At 38.4% G+C, this 11,440-nt stretch overlaps 1 protein-coding gene across 1 annotated transcript in view; it reads right to left on the bottom strand.

The window, feature by feature from the left end:
* Positions 1 to 1,247: 1,247 nt before the first annotated feature.
* The window catches only part of LCOR (ligand dependent nuclear receptor corepressor), a 22,178-nt gene continuing 11,985 nt past the window's right edge, over positions 1,248 to 11,440 (bottom strand). The window contains exons 3-5 of the mRNA XM_009582312.1: positions 8,689 to 8,976; positions 5,722 to 5,815; positions 1,248 to 2,923 (exon numbers count right to left, since the gene is read on the bottom strand). Of these exons, the coding sequence (XP_009580607.1) occupies positions 1,954 to 2,923; positions 5,722 to 5,815; positions 8,689 to 8,926 (1,302 nt within the window). The 5' untranslated portion in view covers positions 8,927 to 8,976 and the 3' untranslated portion in view covers positions 1,248 to 1,953. The remainder of the gene's footprint in view (positions 2,924 to 5,721; positions 5,816 to 8,688; positions 8,977 to 11,440) is intronic.

The raw sequence follows: 11,440 nt of genomic DNA, 5'->3' as shown, positions 1-11,440 counted from the left end.
AGCTATGAGGAAACAGGATTTTGAATACTAAAATATATTAAGTAAACAAAAAAAAAAAGTATACTTGGGGCCAAATGCCCAGTCCATTTCAAGAATGAGCAGTGCATATTTAAAACGACAGCAATGGTGTGCCTAACCTTTGAAAAATATGAAGTTGCTGGGGAGGGGGAGAGGCTAATAGGATCGACTGTTCCAGAAGTGATTCAGCATCCCTAGGGCTATCTAGGCCACCCTCCCATGAACTTTGAGAAACCACTTTCAATCACTGACATCACTTAATGCTCTCACACAAAAACTCCAATGCTTCTTTTGGTTGTGCACATGGGAAAAAAATGGTAATTCTATCTACCTTTTGCACAGATTAAGACCAAATTGTTTCTACCTGAAGAACCAGCAATTCCGATTTGGTCATACTGTGTCCAGTAAGCTCCACCTAGTTACTGACCACTCCCGCAGAAAGTATCAAAGATAAAAGTTCTGTACAAAACTTATCCTGGATCTCCATATAATGATAATGATATCATCATATTGAAAAAACCTGGATTTGTGGTTTACGGAGTGCTTTCACGGTGTTTAAATGCTTATTCTAGCATGTGCTAAACCACTATCAAAATAGATTAAATAAAAACAGCAACAAAAAAGCAGGACTTAGATTAATTCCTGCTACTGGCAACTGTAATATTTAAAAAGGAAACACCCGTTCATTGAGTGTTCGACCCTGACAGTATTACAGATAGATATGATGCAGAGCCTGAACTAGATCAGGCTACCAGTGTTTCACTTCTTCCCTGAACATTAACAAGCTCCTTCACTAATGTGGATATTTGGGCAGACTACTGAGGTTGTAACGTTTGAGATCACTGTTTTGTGGGCTTTTTTTTCTTTTTTTTTTTTTCTTTTTTGCAATATCACAGTAGTTTGTTACACAAATCCCCCTTCCCCAGATTAGAGTCATTTAAACTAGTTGTTGGAACCATAGTTTAGTAAACTCAGAATCAAGTCTGTAAAAAGCATAAAGGTCACAAAGAACCATAGTTCTGTTATAACGAGGCATACCCTAATACATCATTTAGTGTACCCTGACTGCTCCTGACTGTGAGAAGCTTGTCTTCCGTGAGATAAGGCTACATCCTCAAGCAGGTGAGTCTAAATATCACCCTTCAAAAATATCAAACAAAATTACAGCGAAGGTAGTGTTACAAATATTTAACTGACATATTCTGAAGGTAGTGTATGTAAGTTTTCCCTCCCCTCCCCTCCGGGTGAGCACTAAGCAGACAGTGAATGGTAAGTATGTTTAATTTAGAAAGAAAATAGCGGAGAGCCTAATTAGACCCAATTGATTATCCATCTAATAAACAAATCTCTGAGTTCAAGAGAGGTACCATTCCTAAATAACTTGATTTAGCTTAGATCTTTCAATCAACTGGATCAAAGAAAAGGAGGGGAAAAAAGATTTCTGAAACGTTTTGAAGAACGACAGTCTGATTCTCATTCAAAAAAAGCCTGGTTTTAAGAGAGTCTCAGTTTAACAAAGTGGACTTAAAAAGGTAGACATGAAAAATCCAACACCAGAAGTTCAGGCAGGCTCTAGAGGCAAGATGTCCACTTCCACAGATCTGCATTCTTTGTGAGGTAACTCAATCTTCTATTACAGAGAAACATGCAAAAGGCAAAAGGGGAAGGAAAAAAAAAAAAGGAGGGGGGAAAAAAAAAAAAAAGAAAAAAGGGGGTAGTGGGCAGGTGAAGGAGGGAAACTGTGCCATACCAGGCTAGAAAAATTTACAATGTGACATTCAGAGCACACCTTTCACCTGTGTCCACACAAGTCTATACTAAACTGCAAAGGAAAGAGCATTGCAGTAAATACGAGAATCAGGTGCGCTCAGTGGCGGTTGAACTATGCAGTAGTGCTCACCCAGTTTGCAAAGTAATTGGCACTCTACAATATCCCTACTCATCTTTCAATTCATTCGCACTTTGTGCTGCTTCTCCCTGGGGATCTAATTCAATCTTTACTGAAACATCCTGCCCCTCCGACCTCATTAATTTCATTTTTTTCTTTGGAGGGTTTTTCAAAGTGCCCAGCCTCTCTTTAACTTTGTACTCCAGTGTACTGTGGGGGATCCCATAAATACTCTGAGCTTTGGAAACACTCATTTTCCCGCTCATAACCACAGAGATTGCTTCCTCCAGTATCTCGCTGTTGTACTGTCTGTATCTCCCTCTTTTCTTCCTAGGTTGCTTGGAGCCAGGATCTCCCTCTTGATCTGAGGTGGGATATGGCTGTCCAGAGGTAGACTGCTCAGCATCTGAGCCCCAGGAATCTGGTCCAGCATCCAGCAAATTTCTCCTGTTTTGTTTTGGAAGGATAGCCCTTAACTTTTTGCTAAGCGCGCTCTCCGTTTGTGAACCCATTACCAAAGAGCTATAGCTGTACTGGTCACCAGTGCGGGACTCCCATGAAAGGTCCATGCCTCGAACTTGTGGTATCTTTAAATCCACAGGAGACGAATGGCTCACGTCCTTTTTCCCATCCTGTTTATTTTGAAGTGCCATTTTTTGAAAGGCAGAGTTTTCTGTAAGAAAAGGAAGGTCACTGATGTTGCTGAGTGCACCATTTCCCCTGAATTTCATGCGGCTGAAATTGAATTCGTAGTGTGGTTTTGCCCAAGAAGCCTCCCTGGATAATATTAAGTGCTGTCCATGATTCTGTAGTCCAGATGGCCCATGGCTGGCAGCTGTAGAAAACTGGTTTCTGCTCAGCAGTTCTTCACTAATCTGGAGTGATCGAGCCAGCGGTACTTTAAGAGATGTGGAGTGGCCATAACCTTCCCTGGTTCCATCCTGCAAGCTTCTTGGAGGTACCCCATCACCACTCTGTAGTCCCTCCGGATGGTGCTGGCTGGGTCTCCCAGGTCGCCTAATTGGATGGAAGGAAACTGATGTGAGCAGGACTTGCACAGGTAGGGAGGGATGGGTGAGGGGGCCACTCCTTTATTAGAAGGCCTTGCTTGGGTAACATCACTTTTTGTGTTATTTATTTTGCTCTAAAAAAATTTTTTTTTTTTTTTTTACTTTAATTTTTTTTAAAAGTCTCAGCATCAGTCAGTTTTAAAACTTGTTCGCAAAAAAAGAGAAGCTTTTTGGGCAAAGAAAAATGAAACCTGTTGGCTGGTCTCTGGTTGGGTTCACAAATTCTCGGAGTAGAAAAGACTTCGCGCAAGCGTCTGAAAATAGGACCTTAATTACAAAGTAGTAATCAATCGCCATAGATCTACACACAACTGTGTTACTGGTGTGACGTTACCACTAAACAAGTACAGTAATAAAAGAGTAAGCCAAAGTGCAACATATTCAACATGCAAATATGACTGCCACCTGCAGTACCTACACATAGGTGGAAACCTCAGATGATGTTCGCTTATATCATATTGAAGAATTGCTGCTCAGGATGAAAAAAAAATGCTTAGCAGGCCTTAAAGGTATTTGCTTGACGTTCATTAAGCACCAAATATGAAAGCACTGCATTACACTAGACTTACCAAATTGCTCTCTTAACAACTAATTGCATATATACATGTCCCTGATTCTCATTTGATACATAGCATGGCTAGGAAAAAAAAAGATCTAAGTTCCAACTGTCATCCAGGTCAAGGGTTAATAGCAGAAAAAGCGGTATGTATTTTTACCATTTTCCTTTTGTCACAAGTGTTCCTTCTATGACACAAAGTACTACTACTGCAGATAAACGTGTATTTTAGTATTTTGCTTGCTTAGCCCCCCCTGTAGTAACTAAGTCACACTAGTTTCAAAATCTACCCCCCGAACTTTTCCATGTTCAACATACAGATTAACAAAGAGACTAGTAAGCAGTTCTATTTTAATGCTCTGGGACACTATACTGGTGTAAAGCCCTCCAGCTAAGTCAGCATTATTTAAGGATAAGATACGTACTGCTGAAAAGCTACATTATTCTTTTTAACATCACACTGGGATTAAAAAAAAAAATATTTAGAGAAAAGACATCCACTGAAAGGACCTGGCATGTAATATACACAGTGCTCGATACATATGCTGCCAGCTTCTCTCCAGGATGCGATAGGTCATAGTTGAAGTGGGTAACAAGAGTGAACACGGATTCAGAACAAAATCCAGAGAAATGAATGAAAGTTTGCTATTCCAGAGAACTCTCTCAAGCAATGTGCGTTCTCTGCCCCTTCTACAGCATGTATCAGCATCAGAATGCACACGAGTGATTCTGCGCCTCAATAACAGTCATATTGGCAGCTAACGAGGACAGAGGGTCACACCTGATTTCACTGATGCTAAACGGACTGCAGTCACCCTCATTTACCACACACCTGCACAAGTAACCACAGGTGCCAATATACCGCATCCTCTCCAGACCCACAGAACTGATCAGGACAGTGCCGGATGCTGGCCCTGTCAGCCCTGTGTGTTGGACTTTGGCCCCCACTTGATACATAAACAAGGGAACAAACAATACACAGCCTCGGTGGCTTCTGCTGCCTTCCTAGGAAAAGAAAGCTGGAAATAACCTGTTCCGAATTGAAAGAGAAGAGCTGGTGGGGAAGGTTTATGCCAAAGAATTGTGAAAAAGTATTAAGACTAACTTTTAAACAAGGATTGAAGTATTTTATTAATAGAAATAATAAATGGAAAAAGTAATCTTGAAGGGAGAAATCTGAGACAGTAATATTTTTCCAAAGAGAAATGCGAAAGTTAAATCAGTTGTTAGCAGTACATGGGATTGGTGGTGGTGGGTTGTTATTTTAAAATTTCTAGTTTTTCAAAGTCTATTGTAAAGCTAAATCCAGCAATTAAATGGCTGTTTAAACCATATACTGTTTCTGTACTTCACTAAAAAAATTCCTTGTTCACAGTAGCTTCAAGAAAAAAATTCTCCCATCAACACCCAAAATCCTTCTTACTCCCGGTCAGCCTCTCCAGTACAATTAACTCAATCCTAGCTAAGAGTAAAGGGTTTCTAAATGTATGCAAACGGTGACCATAAGAAATATAAAACCTTAAAGACATTTTGTTGATATAACATTCTTTCACACCTTGAGCTAATTAAAGCAAGACTAGAACACCACTTTTTTTTTTTTTTTAAAACTTGTTCAGTGCTACAGTACAATCACAAATCCAAAAAGCCATATTTAAAGTTTTCTGAACTACCAGACACCCCCCACCTTTTCTTTTTTTAAGTTGTGGTTTATGCTAGGAAATATTAACAAAGAGCATGCAGTAATTTAAATCTAATTCAGCTTGGTTCATCATCCAAATCATTGCTACTGCTAAAATAAACTTTTCTGTTAGCTAACTTTCCCCTAAGTGAAATGAAATCTAAATTATATTGCAAAGCCTCTAAGACTCTTCATACATTTAACTGAACTTGCATCTCCATGGACATCACTTATCACTGAACCCAAGAAGCAGGTAATGATAAGATCTTTGGCTAAGTACAAAATTGGCCAAAATAACAGATATTAGAGTTCTTAACTGCAAGTTAAACCTGTCTCAGTTTGCAACAACTCTTATTTGGCAGGTGGGATGAAGGTATTTACCAAACGTACAAGATGAAAAACACATTACTCCAAAGGGTTACACCAAAAATAAGTTAAAATTAACAGGAGGTAAGCACACATTTTTAGTAAAAAAAGTTTTAAAAGGTCATAGTAAGTTGTTTTCTCTTACCCATTTCCCGGAGTACTGGAGCACCCTGGAGAATGACTCAGAGAGGTGCTGCCGGCACAAGGACTCTTCTTAGTGGATAAATCAAGCACACCGTCTGTAGAGACAAAAGAATGACTTCAGTGTTTGAAGAAACAGGATCAGCCATGCTGTCCCTTGACAAAACAAGGCTTTTGGGCTAAAGTCATATTTAGCACATGCCATTTTCTATTTTATTTTATTTTTAAACAAACTAAGGCTTGAATTTATTTGCAATTTGGCTTACAAGTGACTTCAACATAGTCCTCAGAAGTCACAACAAAATTTGGCAAAATTAAAAGTGCATCTGTTACAAGGCCAGAGAATAAAAGATGACCTACAAATGACAGTTCAGGATACAAGACAGCCTATCGCATAACTAACCCTCATCAGTCCTAAAATGAGACATTCTTCAAGTTCCTGAGATTTGGGGGGCTTTAAGCCAGTATTTGAAATTTTTTTCATCCAAATCTCTGAAGGAAAATTCATTGAGAATTTCACATTGGAAACTCACTTTCAAATGAATACACACACATAAACGTGAGACGACTCCTCACCTGGCAGCTAGCTTCATTCTTTTTGCCATGTCTCCAATGGGTCCCTACTGGCAGAGCTGCTGCCTTTCCCCTCTCCATTGTGCCATTTTACTCCGTCTCTTCTTCCACATACCACATTGTTTTTCCTGCTAGACTGCTTCTTCCATTCTCACTAATGGCACTTCCTCACACTCACCCATGCTCCTCTGCAAGACCTTATGTAAACTCTGCATTTCTAGGCAACAGAAAAGGGAGCGCTTTTTGCTAGAAAAGCCTTGCTCCCACTGCACTGAAACAACTTGAAATTATGGTCATTTTAATAAGGGCAACATTTTCATAGAAGCAGCACAGCCATCTGAATTTCCTGAAAACTTTGAAACAAGGAATTTATGAGGCAAAGATAAATGAAACCTGTTGGCAAGGTAAACTAGAGACATTTCAGGGCTCCTCGTTCATTCCATCTACTCAAGTAAATACCACCCAACACAAGCCATGTAAGACGGCTTTCAGATTGCTTAAAGTTCTCATCTGACATATGGAGAAAAAACATGATAAACAGTGAACTAGAATTAACTTACGGAAAGCTGTTCCACCCACTGCATTTGGGAACACATTATAACCCAAACTGAAGCAAGCAGACAGTTCAGTCTTCCTTTTGAACAACACTTATGCAGCCACAAGATACAGAGACTGGATCAAGTAGCACCTCCTTTTCAAGAGGCTATACTAAATAGCACAGACTGCTGCCAAAGGCACTTGCATCCACGCTTCCTCTGTCAGAAGGGTCACTATGACCTAGGAGTCTCCGAGGGCAAATAGGGCCAGCCTCATACCCCATGGAGAAGTTTACAAACTAGCTGGGCTCCCCTCAACCCGCTAGAACAGAAATACAACAAAAAGCACCACTAGCAGTCTTTCATGACAGCCTCTTAAATCTCTCATTAACAAGTTTGGCAAAACCTCTTCCCAATTACATTAAATGTAAATTGGAAAAAAAATAATTACATCAGCAAACACATTACTGTATAAGTTAATATGCACATGTTCTAATTCCATAACAAGTGTTATGAACATTATAAATTATCTTACAGCTTTCCCGTCACATGGTAGTTAAAGAACAGTTCATGTACATGCTTTCTTCTTCACCATACAATCCTCTAATTAAAAAAAAAAAAAAAACAAACAGAAGCAAAACTGATTCTCTCCCTTTCAGTGAAAAGCTTCACAATGAGAACAGTATAACATTTATAAACACATATGCAAAAGACACTCGTGAAATACATTTATAATAAAATTAGCTATAAACAAATGCCTATCAGCTAAATGTACAGGTCCTCACTTCAAGAAAGACACCATACAACCTTTCACTGCAGTTTTGTAACTGAAGTGTGGCGACAACTTTCAGTAAGTGCTGTAAATGCGCTAAGTGATCAGATGCCGAAGCTGCATATTTTTGGACACATAAAATTAACCTTTTTACAAAAGGCTTCATAAACGTAAGTTCAAAGAATAAAAGGATACCTACAGTTCTGTACTAGCTAGCAAAAGGCTTTTTTTTTTTCTTTAAAGGCACCTTTTCTACTTGAGAATGGACAGCCTACTTTGTATTTGATAAAATGATTTCAGACACTAACACATTTCTAAAGAAGGGTAAAGGGGCTAATTTTAATCCTATCAGTAGGATACACTTATGATAACCTCTATTCAATGGTTTCAGAAAAAAAAAAATTTCACATATTTTAATCACTCACAGAATTTCCTTGTTAAAAAACATTTTTGATGAAAAGCAAGGTTTTCAAATTAAAACAAGCTCTGCAACACTGTTACAAGTTATTCAATCTGTGCGCTGCAGAACAAGTCTATTTTTAAGGTAGAAAAGAGACATTTCTTCCAAATGCATAAACCTGGAAGTTTTGTACAGTTCATGGGTATCATTTTTTCAGCCTTCAGAAAACAATTTCTTACAGACTTTTAAAAGATACTGTTTTCACACTATGACCAAAAAGAAAATAAATCAGCCCTTCAGTCAGACTGTGCACTGATCTTCAGAAAGGAGACAACATTATGGTTTTCATGACCACGTGAACTTGTCTTATCAGCAAGTGTACAGTCTATTTTGGCAGACTGTTTCTTGCAGCTCCCAGCAGGAACAACACACTTGTCCCCAGAATTTGGAGCATGTCCCTCCCCTCTGCCCTTCTTCAGAAAAATCACTCATGTCTATGGGCCTACATTCTTTCAAAAAGTCTCTTTTCTCCCAGCCACATCTAGCTAGTCATTATTTTATTGTAAAAACATCTACTGCTTTTCCACTTCACATTTTATGTAAAAGTGCAAACTTCTAATTGTCCGGTTTTGCAACAAGAATGCCATTAATGGATTGCCATAGGATGCAAGACACTGATAAGAGTCCTACCTTGTTCACTAGGTTCTGACTGAGACTTTCTGACAGTAAGGTCCAGAGGTGAGTCTTGGTCAGCCATGAGAAGTTTGCTGAGCACAGGGTTCTGAGCAGTTGCAGCCGTGGGAGAGGAGGCGACCAGAGATGCTTTCAGCAGGCTTTGGTTCTTTGTGCTATTGGGCTGGCTGGAGTCCTGAGTAGAGCTATTTTTTGAGGTATATTCAGCAGCAAACTGTCGGATCATTCGCTGCATGATCTCACGGGCCACTAGGGGAATATTGGGGTCAGAGACCCTAGGACTGTCTGTAAATATTAGAAATTTTTTTTTAAGGAAGCACTTTAAGTAAAACAGCTTTTATATTAAGTCATTGTTTATTTAAAAAAAAAAAAAAAAATCTAGGGAAAAAAAATGAAAGCCAAAGATAAAATAGTTTCTGCAGAAAATGTACTTTAGTCTTAGAATACCTGAACAAGAATCACTGCTAATTCTCATATAACCTCCCCAAAATAACAGCTTTCTAAGAGAAATATGCAATCTCATCTTTTGTTTTCAAACATACATATATTCAACCAGACCTTTAAGAGGTGTGGAAATGGAAAGAAGAGCTAGACCCATGAAGAAAAGTACCAAGTAATGAAGCTCATTCCAAAAAAATTGAACAGGTTATTCAGCAGAAGAATCGAGTAACTTACCTGCAGCTACAGAAGGGGAGAAAGGAGAATAAAGTTGTACCAGTCCCCTACAAGTTTACTGAGAAATAAAGCCCTATAGTTCTGATTCTTCAAAATAATTCACATGAAGATCAAACGTTCAAGTGTCTTCCATCCCATTCTATCTGTTCCTTTTGACATTTCTGTCATTATAATCAATGCAGCATCAGGGATTACCCAAAGAACTTTCACATACGCAAAAAACCAAGATGTGTCACATGAAAAGTAATTCTATTTCTAGAAGAGCTGCTAAATCTATTAGTAAGAAATGTGAAATGGAACAGGTAGACATTCCAATTTATTTATACTCAATAGTGTATAAATACAAAGGTATTTGGGGGTGTGGGCAACCCAAAAATATATTGGCAAAAATCACTATTTTAGACCAGTAGTAATTAATGACGTGAAAGCAAATCTGTAGCTCCTAAATCACAGAAGCTAAGTCCTGCCACTCAAACACTGATTGTGTTCTCTGGCCAAATCAGTTTTGTTTTTTTAAAAAAAAAAAAAACACAACAACAACAACAAAAAAACCCACCACCCAAACAAAAAACTAACACACCACAACCACACAACTACTCCAGAAATGGCTCAAAAGGCTTGATTTTCTATTTCTGAAGAAACATTCAAAGAAAATTGTGCAGTAGAAGACCAAACAGATCTCTAAAAGCAGCTCTCAAAACAGAACAATACAGAAGTGTTTACTTCCTCTTTAAAAAAAATTGCCCAGGTTGAAAGGTAATCTATTGAGATTGAACTATTAGAAGTGTTAGCAAAATCTTCTGTGGGACATTTCAGCGTTAGATTTGCCTTTTGCCACCACTTTTGACAAAAGTGCATCAATCCAACAAACCAGCTTTAGCAAATCTGTAAAGGATGACTGTCATGAAGATTTGAGCACTGAGTTGCTCACAAACCAGAGAGCAGCAGTAAGCAGCTACTGTGTTTCTTGATGAAAAACCATATTGAGCTTTAAATACTTTCCAAGCCCAAATTCCTTAGTGTTAAGCACAGCTTTCTAAATCTAAAACCTTATACAGTCACCTTGTATATCCTTATGGGGGTATAATAGCTGTAAGCTTCCAAGATGTTTATGTAAATACGTAATCATTTTCTTGTAAAATCTACAGGATGTTTTATTGTTGCTAAGGACGAGACACTAGAGTTTTAGGAAGCCACCAAGAGATGAGCCAAACTTAAATTTAGGTACATTTATATTCTCACTTTCTTCCCAAATGGTCCACAAGGACACAAACCTGGAGAAGTGTGGAGGCTTTTTTCTGCTATGGTGACATTTCTTCCATTTTCTAACCTCTCTACTATAACCTGCTGAGGGACATATGAAAGCTCTAGGAAAGCCCAGAAGGGCATAAACTGATGGCATGATCACACTGATACCAACTATTCGACGGTTGCTTGTAGCATATACAAGTGGGGCTGGCAGGAATGAAGAGCTCTATGGCACCTATGTTTTCTGAAGAAGAATCATGCCTTTACTGTGCACCCATGTTCATATGTACAATTCAGTAATGCTTACAGCTGAGCATATTTCCAAATTCAGGGAGAAAATATTACACATGCCTACAGCCATGCATCTTTGTAATCTGCAACTTCAAAGAATCAGCACAGAATGACTACTGAGAGCTTTCTAGTGCTGCTCAAGATAAACTCACTGATTTGGGACACAAAGCTCAATTTTCAAGTAGAAGGTTAGTTACCTAGAACATTAAAGGCTTCTTGCTAAATATAAAGCCTGAATGCTAAGGATTAAAGCTGTTCAAAAGCAGGTGGAAAATATTTGCTGGTGCCTCTGCAGCATCACTTGAAATCAACCAGATGTTTATTTTGGCTCCACCTGTCTAGGATTTTTGAAAAAAAATAAACTAAAATTAATTAAAACATAGAAATTCTCAGAAGAAAAATACAGTAAATATTTATCAACTATAAATAGAAAAGCAGTACCTCTGAGTTTTAAAACCTTAATAGCTTTTGTGTATTTTATCTATACTGAAATCTTAGAAGGGCAGCATCAAACAAAAAAAGGTATGATTTCATT

Source organism: Fulmarus glacialis, unplaced genomic scaffold, assembly GCF_000690835.1.
Source record: "Fulmarus glacialis isolate BGI_N327 unplaced genomic scaffold, ASM69083v1 scaffold5467, whole genome shotgun sequence".
Classification (NCBI taxonomy): domain Eukaryota; kingdom Metazoa; phylum Chordata; class Aves; order Procellariiformes; family Procellariidae; genus Fulmarus; species Fulmarus glacialis.
Note: the sequence above shows the minus strand (reverse complement) of the source record. Positions and strands in the feature narration are given on the sequence as shown.